The 16253-nt window shown below is 45.0% G+C and overlaps 1 protein-coding gene across 3 annotated transcripts in view; it reads left to right on the top strand.

Moving 5' to 3' along the window:
- Positions 1–3734: 3734 nt before the first annotated feature.
- LOC131729735 (von Willebrand factor A domain-containing protein 7-like) overlaps positions 3735–16253 on the top strand; it is a 13267-nt gene continuing 748 nt past the window's right edge. Inside the window, exons 1-17 of one of the 3 annotated variants that reach the window (XM_059019947.1) lie at positions 3735–3862; positions 4620–4845; positions 5234–5512; positions 6432–6525; positions 6958–7083; positions 7788–7974; positions 8875–9044; positions 9186–9298; positions 10564–10680; positions 10801–10995; positions 11389–11524; positions 11785–11931; positions 12011–12103; positions 12243–12511; positions 13672–13805; positions 14463–14622; positions 15653–16253. The exon at positions 15653–16253 is cut by the window's right edge and continues 748 nt beyond it. In XM_059019947.1, coding sequence (XP_058875930.1) covers positions 4660–4845; positions 5234–5512; positions 6432–6525; positions 6958–7083; positions 7788–7974; positions 8875–9044; positions 9186–9298; positions 10564–10680; positions 10801–10995; positions 11389–11524; positions 11785–11931; positions 12011–12103; positions 12243–12511; positions 13672–13805; positions 14463–14622; positions 15653–16099 — 2853 coding nt within the window. In that variant the 5' untranslated portion in view covers positions 3735–3862; positions 4620–4659 and the 3' untranslated portion in view covers positions 16100–16253. Of the gene's footprint in view, positions 3863–4089; positions 4415–4499; positions 4566–4617; positions 4846–5233; positions 5513–6431; positions 6526–6957; positions 7084–7787; positions 7975–8874; positions 9045–9185; positions 9299–10563; positions 10681–10800; positions 10996–11388; positions 11525–11784; positions 11932–12010; positions 12104–12242; positions 12512–13671; positions 13806–14462; positions 14623–15652 lie in introns of those variants that run through there. The other 2 variants (XM_059019949.1, XM_059019948.1) reach the window with 2 other exon arrangements.

Raw genomic sequence — 16253 nt, 5'->3', positions numbered from 1 at the left:
CTTTACAATGCTTCCCTATGCTTTACCAGACCTCTCTGTGCTGGAATCTATTTGAAAGTTGTGAAACATTCTCAGGGCCACCATATCTCGAGTCAGTTCAAGGATTTCTTCAACTCAGAGTGGGATCAGAGAGAAGTGCAAACAGGTGGAAATATAAACAGTAACCCTTAAAACAAGCCGGACCGCGGCGATGACCTCACACCACGAGAAAATGTAGACATGCAAATAACAGACCCTGTTCAAACACGTTGCTGTAATACACCAGGGCAGCAGTGTGGAGTAGTGGTGAGGGCTCTGGACTCTTGACCGGAGGGTCGTGGGTTCAATCCCAGGTGGGGGGACACTGCTGCTGTACCCTTGAGCAAGGTACTTTACCTAGATTGCTCCAGTAAAAACCCAACTGTATAAATAGGTAATTGTATGTAAAAAAAATGTGATATCTGGTAATAATTGTAAGTCGCCCTGGATAAGGGCGTCTGCTAAAAAATTAATAATAATAATTATAACACTGGAACCCGCCTTGGCTGCAACCCCCTTAGGCAGAATGTTGTTCTTATCGCAGGGGAGTAGAAATGAATCAGAAATGCTTTATTCTTTTAATGAGACGTGGGTACAGGGGTGGAAATATGTCTCCCCTTGCACAGCAGTTTGATCCACTACCAGTGGCACGGGAACAATTTTTAAAGTGGGGGTGCTGAACAAAGCTGTAACCCCTGTGTATGATGGAAGCCATGCAAAGCGAAGGGGGTGCTGCCACACCCCCAGCACCCCTAGTTCCAGCGCCCTTTTCCAATACTGGTTTAGTTTAATAATAAGACTCACCTGAGCTTGTTAGCTAGACACACTGTGGGCTGATAGTAAATCCTGGAATGGGTGAAACTGCTATGCAATAGGAGCCTTGATATTGCCATCCCATGGTTTAACCTTGCAGCCATGCTGGCATTAACTGACAGCTATCTCATACTGGAATGAAGCAGGGTAACTGTTGTGAAAACAGAGAGATTACATAGATAGATATATTATGCTATAAACATGCGGGATGTCTGTTTCATGTCAGTATTTGGGAATGAGGCTTCATCATGTGACACGCATTAGAAACCTGTGTAATTCAGCACGGGTAAGTAACGTGACACTGTGCTGGATTATACAGTGTGCTGGATTCCACAGGGGCTGTACCATCTAACACTGTACCTCACTATCAGTGACAAATCATTCCAACCCTTCCTCCACGGACACCCAGCAATTCATTGTTATATTCATTCTTATGAACAACACTGACTTGTTTTTCAACTCAAGATTCTTCACTGATTTTAATCAGATAATTTACAACACACACCGGCTCCATAATAGACAGCAGGTTTCCACTTTGTGTGCACATTACACAATTGTGTATAGAAAGGGTTACGGGTTAGGGTTAGGGTTGGGGTTAGGGCTAGGGTTGGGGTTAGAGTTGGGGTTGGGGTTGGGGTTAAGGTTGGGGTTTGGGGTTGGGGTTAGGTTTGGGGTTTGGGGTTGGGGTTAGGTTTGGGGTTTGGGGTTGGGGTTAGGTTTAGGGTTATCACTTCATGGAAATTGCTATGAAGAAAGGTAGATATGATCTCTAGCAATGTCTCGCAGGTGGCAGTAAACTAGTTTGAGCACAAAAGAAAATGTGAGCACCACCAGCATCCAAGCAAAAAAAAAGGGCTCTGGACTCTTGACCGGAGGGTTGTGGGTTCAATCCCAGGTGGGGGGACACTGCTGCTGTACCCTTGAGCAAGGTGCTTTACCTAGATTGCTCCAGTAAAAACCCAACTGTATAAATGGGGAATTGTATGTAAAAATAATGTGATATCTTGTAACAATTGTAAGTCGCCCTGGATAAGGGCGTCTGCTAAGAAATGAATAATAATAATAATAATAATAATAATAATAATAACATGACCCCCAGTCCAACACACTTAGAAGAAAGGCAGAACTTTCTGTGGAGGATGTGGTTAAATTTCACCTTGCTCATTTCTGCTTTGTGATTGCTATGAGGAAGTAATGGGATGGTAAAATGAAGTTACCTTTCATGTGAACGTGACCTTAACTTTAACCGAACGCCCAGGCTCAGATTTCTGTTTCTTTGTCCAAAGTTTAGCCAGAGATAAAATAAATCTCCAGAAAAAAAATAAAAAAATAAAGATAACACCATGCCCAGAACTACAACCTTAAAATCCACTGCAGATATATCAAAAAGGTAAAAGAAGTGAGAGCCAGAGGAATGAGTTAGTTTGACCACGACAGACTCCATATTATATAACACTGTCACTGTTATTGCTCGCTAGGCAGTAATTATGTAAATACGGGACACTGAGAGGCCTTCTTGTTTTGTGTTGAGGAATTCACAGCTACTGTGGAATTTGACACACCCCTTGGAATCAGAACACCTCGTTTTTCAATACACTTCATTTTTCAAGTAACTCTATGAGGCTTTACAATTCTGGCAATCCCTACAATACAATGCCAACCAGTTTTGTACACCTGCCATGGTCTAGTTCGATTTTTAACAACAAATATACAGCAATTTTAGGATTGATTATATATATATATATATATATATATATATATATATATATATATATATATATATATATATATATATATATATATAATGAATATGAACTTCATTTTGATCTATTATTTAACATCATGTTAAATAGATCAGAGTTACTGAAACTAGACGAGACCGAGTCAAGCAGACCAGCGTTTGGGCTCTAGTGCCTTCATCAGTGTGATTGAAACTAGAAGAGACCGAGTCAAGCAGACCAGCGTTTGGGCTCTAGTGCCTTCATCAGTGTGATTGAAACTAGAAGAGACCGAGTCAAGCAGACCAGCGTTTGGGCTCTAGTGCCTTCATCAGTGTGATTGAAACTAGAAGAGACCGAGTCAAGCAGACCAGCGTTTGGGCTCTAGTGCCTTCATCAGAGTTACTGAAACTAGAAGAGTTCGAGTCAAGCAGACCAGCATTTGGGCTCTAGTGCCTTCATCAGTGTGATTGAAACTAGAAGAGACCGAGTCAAGCAGACCAGCGTTCGGGCTCTAGTGCCTTCATCAGTGTGATTGAAACTAGAAGAGACCGAGTCAAGCAGACCAGCGTTTGGGCTCTAGTGCCTTCATCAGTGTGATTGAAACTAGAAGAGACCGAGTCAAGCAGACCAGCGTTCGGGCTCTAGTGCCTTCATCAGTGTGATTGAAACTAGAAGAGACCGAGTCAAGCAGACCAGCGTTCGGGCTCTAGTGCCTTCATCAGAGTTACTGAAACTAGAAGAGACCGAGTCAAGCAGACCAGCGTTCGGGCTCTAGTGCCTTCATCAGTGTGATTGAAACTAGAAGAGACCAAGTCAAGCAGACCAGCGTTTGGGCTCTAGTGCCTTCATCAGTGCGATTGAAACTAGAAGAGACCGAGTCAAGCAGACCAGCGTTTGGGCTCTAGTGCCTTCATCAGTGTGATTGAAACTAGAAGAGACCGAGTCAAGCAGACCAGCGTTTGGGCTCTAGTGCCTTCATCAGAGTTACTGAAACTAGAAGAGTTCGAGTCAAGCAGACCAGCATTTGGGCTCTAGTGCCTTCATCAGAGTTACTGAAACTAGAAGAGTTCGAGTCAAGCAGACCAGCGTTCGGGCTCCAGTGCCTTCATCAGGGTTATTGACACTAGAAAGACAGAAAGTTCTGAGCTTTGTGGAGGGTGTGTTAAATTCCACCTTTCTCTTTTTTGCTCTGTTTCCTGGGCTGATTGCTATGAGGAAGTAATCTGAGCGTAAAATAAAGTTACCTGTAAACATTGTGCCATTTTGTTGGACAGAAGCAACAGAGAGGCAGCTCCCCTGAAACATTAAAGGTCTGTTCTTTTAATTCATTCTCATTTCATTTTCTTTTTTCTTTGAAGGTTTTAAAACATTTCTGTGATGCTCCCTTTGATCGTTTAGAGATTTATTTTCATCAGTGCCTTCATCAGAGTTACTGAAACTAGACGAGACCGAGTCAAGCAGACCAGCGTTTGGGCTCCAGTGCCTTCATCAGTGTGATTGAAACTAGAAGAGACCGAGTCAAGCAGACCAGCGTTTGGGCTCCAGTGCCTTCATCAGTGTGATTGAAACTAGAAGAGACTGAGTCAAGCAGACCAGCGTTTGGGCTCTAGTGCCTTCATCAGTGTGATTGAAACTAGAAGAGACCGAGTCAAGCAGACCAGCGTTTGGGCTCTAGTGCCTTCATCAGAGTTACTGAATCTAGAAGAGACCGAGTCAAGCAGACCAGCGTTTGGGCTCTAGTGCCTTCATCAGAGTTACTGAAACAAGAAGAGATTGAGTCAAGCAGACCAGCGTTCGGGCTCTAGTGCCTTCATCAGTGTTACTGAAACTAGAAAGACAGAAAGTTCTGAGCTTTGTGGAGGGTGTGTTAAATTCCACCTTTCTCTTTTTTGCTCTGTTTCCTGGGGTGATTGCTATGAGGAAGTAATCTGAGCGTAAAATAAAGTTACCTGTAAACCTGGTGCCATTTTGTTGGACAGAAGCAACAGAGAGGCAGCTCCCCTGAAACATTAATCTGTTTGTTCAGCGTTGTTCTGCTCAGTTTTTACCTGATATTCTCCATTCCAGATTGGTTTGCATTGAGATCTCCAGGAGGAGGAGGGTAAGCATGTCGGTCTTCAGGGTTTTGCTGATTATCGCCATGGCGAGGATGGCTTTGGGCTTCCTTCCAAATGCGGAGGACAGTATCTCTCACACGAAGATCACGGAGAGAGCGATTCTGAGGAAGACCATGGCAGTCTTGAGAGAACTCGCTGCATCCACAGGACGGAATTTCGACATTGGCAGCATTTCTGTGAGTCTTTGAAACAGATATCAATCCAGAAGGATTTGCTGGTCACTGGCACTCAGTCAGTTTAATACTAATTGCTTTATTAAACTTCAGATGACAGCTAGCAATACGAGAAAAGGTATTAATGCTCATATTTACTGATTTTTGGAGATTTTTGTTTTCTGAATTATGATGCATGCATGCATTTGATTAATTCATTTATTTATTGGTTTGTTTGTTTAATTATTCATTAATTTATTCATTGTTTGGGGTTGCTCGCTCTCATATCCCGCATACTCTGGTCTGAGTGCTCAGCAGCTGTGGAGAATAGTCTTGTGTGCAATCCTTTCCTCTCTCTCTCTCTCTCTCTCACTCTCTCTCTCTCTCTCTCTCTCTCTCTCTCTCTCGGCAGGACGTTGGCAACCCCACCTCGGGTGAGCTCTTCAGGGCTTACTACGGCAGAGAAGTGTCTCCCATCAAGTTCGAGCAGGCCATGCAGACCATCAAGGACGCCAACGTGGGTGTGGATTACTACCACCCCCTGAGCGCCAAGCACCACTTTGACTCGGAGAGCTTCGTGGAGGCAAAGCGCTACCTGCTGCTGAAAAGCTCTGCAGCCAAGGAGAACATAATGCAGGGGAACTACGAGACCGCGCGGAGCCGTCTGGGGGAGATGCTGCACACCTTGCAGGTGAGCTCCAGATCCACTCCCACACGCTCTCTGAGTGAGAGCCCTTCTCTCTGAGTGAGAGCCCTTCTCTCACTGTCCCCTGGTTTATTTCATCAGCTCCTCTCGGGTCAGGCTTTGTGCTTTCTTTCTTAGGGGTTTGGAGCAGGAATCTCTCATTATTACCTAGTTATTACAACGTAAACACAGGGCTGTTCATTATTATTATTATTATTATTATTATTATTATTATTTATTTCTTAGCAGACGCCCTTATCCAGGGCGACTTACAGTCGTAAACAAAAATACATTTCAAGAATCACAGTACAAGTAATAATACAATTAAGAGCAAGATAAATACGATGACTTTGGTTCAAGCAAGTACAAGTGTGACAAAATACGATTCAATAATACAGCAGATAACAGTGTCAGTGATAGTTACATCAGGATATAATTAAATACATGCCATGTGATCTATACAGATTGCTGGAGTCATGTGCTAATCCAGAACCCACAATTACTAATGCTTTATTAAACTTTCAGACGACAGCAAGCAATCCATTGCTACTGTATTTACCAAATTTTGGAGAAGCAGGAATCTTCTGTTCTTCCTGTGATCTAACAAGCAGCTTAATTTCGACTTTCTATACCCTCCTGTACCTTTCTCTCTAGAAAAAGAAAGAAGGGAAAGAGGGGGCTTGATTGAAGTCTTTAAAATCCGAAATGGTCTCGATAAAGACGACCCAAGACTGTACTTCAAATTTAGGGGAGAGTAGGGGAGAAGGGTGGGCTAACAAGGGAGGAGCCTTGATGCGCTGAACAGCCTTTCCTCGTTCCCAAACTTGTCTTGTGTTTTTATGTTGACCCCAATACAATCTTGAGAAAAAATAATAATAAAAAAAACACTTAAACAGACACGTGATGATAACGCCTTTTCTCGCAGGACTTCTACAGTCACAGCAACTGGATTGAACTGGGCTACACAGTTCCAAACCCAGACCTGATCGGAGCCGGTGAGGGCATCAGGAACACAGCAGGTATGATGACAGACACGGAGAACATGCGGTTATTATTCTCTCCCTCTCTCTCTCTCTCTTTCTCTCTCTCTCTCTCTCACACACACACCATAAAAAATCATTCGCTGTCCTCTGTACAACGGTGTGCAGTTTTGATTTGTTGTGCGTTATGAAAACTTAAAATCCCGGGAATATGATAAAAATAGGCAAATTAGCGGTCGACCACACAAGCAGTTCATCTAAAACAGTGAGAGAAAAGGAACAGAGACCCACACATGATTGTGACAAGTTGTGACAATACACCTGGTTAAGCACAAAACGAACTAACATTTCCACCTACTGTTTCTCTATCACTGATTACTGAGCGGAAACTGAAAGTCTCCACACCTGGAGGTTTTCATGCAGGTAAGGTATATGAAAGACTCAGGATATCTGGATGTGTTCTCGTTCCAGCTCCAGATCAGGTGACATGCATCAACTGCAACACAGACACCTGTAAGAATAACATACTGAACAACATCCTCGGAAGCAAACTGATCACCACTGGCTATTTCAGCCTGCTGCCCTCAAAACCAGCAGGTAAATAAACTCCAGGCTACAGCTCAGAGAGCGACAGGGTCTCCATTTAACCCAAAACTCTGCTCCCTAACTCTGCATTCATCTGGACTGTTTTCTTAAGCAAAGTGTAACAAAGCACAAAGATGTCTGGTAAAGCACAGGCAAGCATTGTAAAGCACAGAGAGGTGTGGTAAAGCATAGGGAAGCATTGTAAAGCACAGAGAGGTCTGGTAAAGCACAGGGAAGCATTGTAAAGCACAGAGAGGTGTGGTAAAGCATAGGGAAGCATTGTAAAGCACAGAGAGGTCTGGTAAAGCATAGGGAAGCATTGTAAAGCACAGAGAGGTCTGGTAAAGCATAAGGTAAAGGTAAACTATGATAAATGCATAGTATATCCTTGTACACCAGGACCGTTTGGGACAGTTCAGGCTTTTCAGCTCCCACCCCAGTGCATGCTGGTAAGTGTAGTCCTGCTGTGAAAGGTACCTGAGACAGGTAAAGTGTACCAGAATGCATTGGGGGTGGGCCAGCACCGTCCCAGACTGTTGTAGTGTACACGGAGTCATATGGTAAGCCCAGCTTGGAGGGAATACTGTAGTAAACTCGGGTCAAAATGCACAAGCATAGGAAAAGCATGGTGGGGAGGGGGAGGGGGATGCAGACATACCGGGGTGAAGCGTTCTGCGGGATCACTGCTTGAAGTTTCTCTGCGTTCCTCTGATCAGGGAAGTGCAGTCACGGAGGGCCGTTGGATATGACACGGATCAGGAACGCGATGGGGGGCATCAACAAAGACCACTACAGGTCGGAGCACTGGTACCTTCACAAAGAGGCAGCGGACGTCGCCGTGTCTGCCACCGTGGGAGTGCTGGAGGACATCAGGAACGCAGTCGGAGACAAAGCGTTCCTCAAGTAAGATCATCAGACGCTTTTAAAACCTTTCGACTGCCCTGCAAACAGAGCGCGGCTGTCTCTTATAGAAGTGTCCCCTAGGAAAAGCACAGCGAGGTGAACTAAAGCACAGCGAAAGCATGGTGTAGCACGGAAAGGCATGGAGAAGCATATTCAGAAACAAACAATGGTAAACTATCCCTTATAAACGTTTCCCACAGTAAAAGCACAACAATGTGTAATAAAGCACAGTGAAAGCATGGTATATCATAAGGAAGCATTGTAAAGCACAGAGAGGTCTGGTAAAGCATAGGGAAGCATTGTAAAGCACAGAGAGGTCTGGTAAAGCATAGGGAAGCATTGTAAAGCACAGAGAGGTCTGCTGAATCATAGGGAAGCATTGTAAAGCGCAGAGAGGTCTGATTAAGCACAGGGAAGCATTGTAAAGCACAGAGAGGTCTGGTGAAGCACAGGGAAGCATTGTAAAGCACAGAGAGGTCTGGTAAAGCAAAGGGAAGCATTGTAAAGCACAGAGAGGTGTGGTAAAGCACAGGGAAGCATTGTAAAGCACAGAGAGGTCTGGTAAAGCATAGGGAAGCATTGTAAAGCACAGAGAGGTGTGGTAAAGCATAGGGAAGCATTGTAAAGCACAGAGAGGTCTGGTGAAGCACAGGGAAGCATTGTAAAGCACAGAGAGGTCTGGTGAAGCACAGGGAAGCATTGTAAAGCACAGAGAGGTCTGGTGAAGCATAGGGAAGCATTGTAAAGCACAGAGAGGTGTGGTGAAGCACACTGTCCGGTTCACGCCCAGCCTCCACCCTGTTACATGTATAACTGGAAGAACATCCCTGACACAGGTAGATACCGGCTATCAGCCCCCCATACTGCACACTGCTGCTCTGCACCCCTGTCTGTCTGTAGGTTTCTAAATATCGAGAGCCCCGCAGCTCTGTGCTTCGTGATCGATACGACGGGGAGCATGGCAGGTGAAATCGAAAACGCCAAGCAAAGAGCTTTCTCCATCATCGACAGAAAGAGAGGCACCCCTGACGAGCCGTCCACATACGTGCTGGTACCTTTCAACGACCCAGGTCTGTCTCCTCGCCCGGGACGTCGTTGTTTCAGGAGTTCCTGTCTTTCGCAGGGACATTTTCTCAAATTTTGTCCGCACATTGATAGTAATACCTTGTTATTGTGAATGTGTTTGTTTGGTTTTTTTTGTTTTGTTTTAGATTTTGGACCAGTCTACAAAACAAGTGATGCAAACATTTTCAAGGCAAGCATCAGTCTGCTGACAGCCAACGGTGGAGGGGACACACCTGAAATGTGTTTGTCAGGAATCCAGGTAAATACAGGACTTTATAACCTGGTGAAATCACAGCACAGTGTAGTAAAGCACAGAGAAGATAATGAACCAGCCCCCTTCTCAAAGCACTGTGATTATAATGAACCAGCCCCCTTCCCAAAGCACAGTGAAGATAATGAACCAGCCCCCTTCTCAAAGCACAGTGAAGATAATGAACCAGCCCCCTTCTCAAAGCACAGAGAAGATAATGAACCAGCCCCCTTCTCAAAGCACAGTGAAGATAATGAACCAGCCCCCTTCTCAAAGCACAGTGAAGATAATGAACCAGCCCCCTTCTCAAAGCACAGTGAAGATAATGAACCAGCCCCCTTCTCAAAGCACAGTGAAGATAATGAACCAGCCCCCTTCTCAAAGCACAGAGAAGATAATGAACCAGCCCCCTTCTCAAAGCACAGTGAAGATAATGAACCAGCCCCCTTCTCAAAGCACAGTGAAGATAATGAACCAGCCCCCTTCTCAAAGCACAGTGAAGATAATGAACCAGCCCCCTTCTCAAAGCACAGAGAAGATAATGAACCAGCCCCCTTCTCAAAGCACAGTGAAGATAATGAACCAGCCCCCTTCTCAAAGCACAGTGAAGATAATGAACCAGCCCCCTTCTCAAAGCACAGTGAAGATAATGAACCAGCCCCCTTCTCAAAGCACAGTGAAGAGAATGAACCAGCCCCCTTCTCAAAGCACAGTGAAGATAATGAACCAGCCCCCTTCTCAAAGCACAGTGAAGATAATGAACCAGCCCCCTTCTCAAAGCACAGTGAAGATAATGAACCAGCCCCCTTCTCAAAGCACAGTGAAGATAATGAACCAGCCCCCTTCTCAAAGCACAGTGAAGATAATGAACCAGCCCCCTTCTCAAAGCACAGTGAAGATAATGAACCAGCCCCCTTCTCAAAGCACAGTGAAGATAATGAACCAGCCCCCTTCTCAAAGCACAGTGAAGATAATGAACCAGCCCCCTTCTCAAAGCACAGTGAAGATAATGAACCAGCCCCCTTCTCAAAGCACAGTGAAGATAATGAACCAGCCCCCTTCTCAAAGCACAGAGAAGATAATGAACCAGCCCCCTTCTCAAAGCACAGTGAAGATAATGAACCACCCCATTTTCAAAGCACAGTGAAGATAATGAACCAGCCCCCTTCTCAAAGCACAGTGAAGATAATGAACCAGCCCCCTTCTCAAAGCACAGTGAAGATAATGAAGCAGCCCTCTTCTCACAGTGTTCTGTGATGTTTTTTTTGTTTCAGCTTGCTTTGATAAACTCCCCCCCTTCCTCTGAGATCTATGTCTTTACTGATGCTCCGGCGAAAGATGACTACCTGCGGAATAACATTCTCGCGCTCATCGAAAGCACAAAATCTTCAGTAGGTTGCAAATTCACCAAATCCGCGTATATGATCTTTAACAGAAGAATGAAATAAGTTATTTCTAGCACCGCTGCAAATTTGTGAGGCTCACTCTCTTTTTTTATCGTTTATTATCAGGTCACTTTTTTGCTGACAAACATCGTCTTTAGAAAGAAGAGAAGTGGTCAGCAGGGTCAGAGAGCGAGGTCAACGGGGAGCAGCATTCTCTACCAAGAGCTGGCTGCGACTTCTGGAGGACAGACCATCGAGACCACGAAGGCTTCACTGCAAAAGATGACTGCAGTTATATCAGAATCATCTACTGCCGCACTGGTAACGGACCAGAGATGGAAAACACTGCTGGAGAATTCAGAGAGGCAGGGAAGCACGCAGACAGACAGGGACAGGCAGGCAGGCAGACCAACAGAGAGACACAGAGAGAGAGAGAGAGAGACAGACAGAAAGGGAGACAGGCAGACAGGGAGACAGGGAGACAGAGACAGACAGACAGGCAGACAGACAGACAGGCAGGCAGGCAGGCAGGCAGGCAGACAGGCAGGCAGACAGACAGACAGACAGACAGACAGACAGACAGAGAGACAGGCGAGCAATAAACCCCAAACAGATTTCTACTCAACCCTTGCAATTCATCTCCTTATTTTGAAGGACGTTTTTCCTGCTTAGTTGCCTTAGTTGCATCATTTTTCCTTCCTTCTCTTTGGGCAGGTAACACTCTTTCAGGCAAAGAACACATTTTTGAATACTGAAAGCACGTTTTATTTCCATGTCGACGAGTCAGTCACCAATGTCACAGCTTACATCTCGGGCAACATCATCTCGTACACAGTATCAAATCCCAGCGGTAAGACTGACTTTGCAGTTCAGGGCTGGAAATCAGACTCCTACTGCACAGCAGTGTCACCCAGTCCAGGTTTTACTACCAGCTTGATCAGCCCACAGTGTGTCTAGCTAACAAGCTCAGGTGTGTCTTATTATTAAACTCCTAGTGAAACCAGGAATGGATCAAACTGCTATGCAATGGGAGTCTTATTCCCATGCCTGTTGATCATTGGTCAGTATATTGTGGCTGGAAAAGCTTATTGTGACTGTCGGCTTTTTCAGGAGTTTCCCAGAACAGCTCGCTGCAGGACGGTCCTTTGGGCTACATGGAGAATCTGGGCAGTTTTTACATCCTGCGGCTCAGTGGGGATGTCGGGCGATGGCAGATCAGCATCTCCTCCTACCAGAACTATGACTTGAAAGTAACAGGTAGGTGCTGTTGGTTTACATAGCTGTGTCTAATTAAAGAACAAAGCGGAGCGCTTAATGTTTTCTTGATGTCTTCCAGGTCAGAGCATCGTGAGCTTCCTGTACAGCTTCGTTGAACCCTTTGAAGGACCTCACCCTGGTCTGGGTCCCATTGAAGGAAGACCACAGACTGGTATTGTTATTAGTAATAATAATAATAATAATAATTAACAAGTTGTAAAAAATCTCCCAGGTCTTGTTCGTATGCTAAAGTAATGTCTTTTATTTTATTTTAATTTTTTTTTACACTAAACGCCTTCCTTTCTCCACAGGTCAAAACGTTACGATGATGCTGAGGGTGACCGGGCTGACCATATATAATACGTTGGTTGTCAAAAACGTCTCTTTCGTGGACCCCGGCGGCTCTCTGATTGTAAGCAGCCCTGCAATGCCGGCCCTGTCGACTGGACTTTACTACGCCTACATAGAGCGTTTCCCCGGGCAGCAGTTTGCCCTGGTGGTGACCGGGCAGGACAACAGTTCCAACGAGTTCCGAAGACAGTCCAACACTCGCATAACCTCGTCTCGCATCTCGGTGGAGGTGAGTAGTCTTCGGGACACACGTCTCCTGTCATTGTTAGCAGCAGTGTGGAGTAGTGGTCAGGGCTCTGGACTCTTGACCGGAGGGTCGTGGGTTCAATCCCAGGTGGGGGACACTGCTGTTGTACCCTTGAGCAAGGTACTTTACCTAGATTGCTCCAGTTAAAACCCAACTGTATAAATGGGTAATTGTATGAAAATAATGTGATATCTGTATAATGTGAAATAATGTATAATGTGATATCTTGTAACAATTGTAAGTCGCCCTGGATAAGGGCGTCTGCTAAGAAAGAAATAATAATAATAATAATAATAATTGTTAGTGTAGTGTTAGGATGTTTTGAGTTAACATAGGATTGCTGTGGGCAGCAGTGTGGAGTAGTGGTTAGGGCTCTGGACTCTTGACCGGAGGGTCGTGGGTTCAATCCCAGGTGGGGGGGGCACTGCTGTTGTACCCTTGATCAAGGTACTTTACCTAGATTGCTCCAGTAAAAACCCAACTGTATAAATGGGTAATTGTATGTAAAAATAATGTGATAACTTGTAACAATTGTAAGTCGCCCTGGATAAGAGCGTCTGCTAAGAAATAAATAATAATAATAATAATAATAATAATAATAATAATAATAATAATAATAATAATAATAATAATAATACTGTGTTATGTTACAACACCGCCATCCAGGGGATGGAGGGGGTAACTGTAATGGAGCCTTAATAAAACAAGGTTTGTTCTGTTTATACTCTGACTCCCGTCATCTTTAATAATAGTACAGTTAGCAGCGCTGCAAGCGGCTTCTTAATCGGTCATCAACTGTACTGTTAAAAAAAATGTGTTCATTTCAAAACAAGAGAAACTTTATTTCTCTAGTTTGCCCTCAAGGTGTACAGACTTGCTCGCACACGGAGCATTCGGAATCCGCGTGGAAGCGAGTAAGAGAACAGTTCCTGTAAATCACATCGAATACGCATTGCAGGGTGTCGTAGGGCTAGCGTTTCGGGAATATCCAAGACAAAACTGGACATGAATTCCATTGTTTGTTTGTTTTTGGCCGCCTGGCCGAAACGTTACTTTCTGAACTTTAATCTTTAAAAAAAAAAAAAAAAAAAGGACTAATAGACAGTGGGAATTCTCCGGTTTTGTGTGTGATTTTTCAACAGGCGGCGACGAACTCCACGTTCGAGCCAGGAAAGCTATGCACCATCCCGTTCACCGTGACGACCAGGAGCATCGGAGGCACGTACAGCGTCCGAGTGAGGGACGACAAGGGATTCGTCTTGAACGCAACGTCAAGGTGAGTGCGGCGAAGCGGCGCGCCACTGCCTTCTGCGGAAGAGCACACACTGCCCAGGTTCACCTCAACTGTCATTTTGTAATTGTAGCCTTTTCAATACCTCTTTCCTTACAAGCTAGAGAGTACATTCTCAACAGTCGCAATAAGTACCCGTTGCACTATCGACCAGGTTGCGTGATGTTTCAAGATCTCAAAATAAATCAATCCATGACTCTGAAAGGCAAGTGGTTTATTAGGGGATTTTGTGGTTGAAATGGAGCTAGCCTGGTTAGCGTGTGTCTCTCAGTGTACGTGTTATTGCTATGTGTTTATTTAGCAGACGCCTTTATCCAAGGCGACTTACAAAGACTCGGGTGTGTGAACTATGCATCAGCTGCAGAGTCACTTACAATTACGTGTCACCCGAAAGACGGAGCACAAGGAGGTTAAGTGACTTGCTCAGGGTCACACAGTGAGTCAGTGGCTGAGGTGGGATTTGAACCGGGGACCTCCTGGTTACAAGCCCTTTTCATTAACCACTGGACCACACAGCCTCCTAATGGTCCCAATTCGAGTGAAAGTCAAAGGCAGAGATGATCCCACATGTCATTTACTTCAGTGTGATTACACCCCAACTCCACTTAGTAAGCACATTCTCTCTCTCTCTCATCCTCTCAGCATCTATCTGGAAAACAACGGCACCTCGCAAGGCAATCTGACTTTTCAGAGTCCCGACGGAACCGAGTCTGGAACGGGCGTCACGATAACAATAGAAGTCGAATCGTCCGACTTATCTGACATGAACTATGCTGTCCTGCGACTGACCATAGCCAAAGAGGTAAGCGGGCCGATCCACTCCTGGTCTTTACTCCAACCCCCTGTTCTAAATGGTCTAATCCAGTGCTGCCGAAACCCGGTCCTGGAGAGCCCCTATCCAGCAGGTTTTATAGGTAACCTTTAATCATCAATTTCTTAACACCTGGTGATCAATTAAGCAGGTGATTTATTAAATGAAGTAATTTAGAGATCATTTGGTACAAAAAATGAACTACCCTTTTCAGCCCTCAATGGCCTGGAATACATGCTGGGGAAATGTCATGACTTATCTGTCTACTGTCATGACTTATTTAAGGTGGTACGGCTGAATTATAATTTTAGATAATTCTGGTTAGTTTAATTTAACAATTCCTGCTTTGAAACTTCATGTTGAATTTGATTTTTGTATAATGTATTACATTTGTATTCAAACATAAACTAAACATAAACCAAAACTAACTAAAATTGTAATCCAAACCATGCCACCTTAAATAAGTCATGACAGTAAATGAGTCATGACATTTTTCCAGCATGTAAACTGGCCCGATGACCAGAGTTCCCTTAATTGAACAAGTTATTTGCTTAATTGATCAATAACTTCCATGTGTTCCCAGTCTTTAGAAATTAGCAGATTTAGGGTGACCTACAAAACTTACTGGATAGGGGCTCTCCAGGACCGTGTTTGGGCAGCACTGGTCTAATCGCACTGCGTGTTCACAGCATGAAGATAGAATTTGATAACCTTTCTTTCTCTGGGTTTAAAAGATCGGATTTTGGGGGGATTACCTCGAAACCTCCTGCCAGTGCTTCCCCCTTCTTCCGTCCACATTAACAAAGAGAGTCTTCCAGACTCTGTTGATTAAATTTGAAGCCCACAGTAAGAAGTCTCATGGGACGGGATGGGATGTTTTTGTTAAATATTTGACTGCTTGGTATAAGAAATCAGAAGTGCTTCCATTGTCATTGTTAATTCAAACCCTAAACACACAAGACGCTCCGCAGAACACTCCAGGTAACATGTCGACTTGTTACCGTTCCTCCTGTCGTTGCAGGTGGTGGATTTTGACCCGCCCGTCTGCAGCCTCGTCTTCATCAACGAAAACTGCTCCACAAACTGCGCCGGCGAGACGTGGGAGCTCTGTGCCGAGGTGAGGGACGGTGGCGTGGGGGTGCACAGAATCTTCACCCGGCTGGACAACGGCACGCTGAACACCACCATGGTGTGGGAGGGCGGAGCCAACATCACCCTCGTGAACTACACCGCCTCCTGCTGCTCAACTGAGGTGAACATCATCGTCGTGGACAAAGCCGGGAATGTCGGGAACTGCCCTTATTCTGTGAGGAAGATCCCGGGAACTTCAGCGGCCCCAGAACCGGTTACCACTGGCAGTACAACCCCCTATCCAGACGCCTTTGGGAAAGGGCAGCCTAGTGCGGTGGTGGGCTCAGTGCTGCTGTACAGCAGCTCGCTGGCTCTGCTAGCACTGTACATGTTTTAGTCAAAGCGTGTGTGTAGTTAACAAAACAATTGCCTAAATCTCGCTCATCGTCGTGCCCTGCTATACGTTTTTTTTTTTTTGCTCTGCCGGCTCTCACACGTGCATCTTTAGAAAAACGCGCGTCTGCCATCCGAACCCTTTCAGTCCTGGTTAA

This window comes from Acipenser ruthenus, unplaced genomic scaffold (genome assembly GCF_902713425.1).
Source record: "Acipenser ruthenus unplaced genomic scaffold, fAciRut3.2 maternal haplotype, whole genome shotgun sequence".
NCBI lineage: Eukaryota > Metazoa > Chordata > Actinopteri > Acipenseriformes > Acipenseridae > Acipenser > Acipenser ruthenus.
This window is presented reverse-complemented; position numbering and strand designations above follow the sequence as displayed.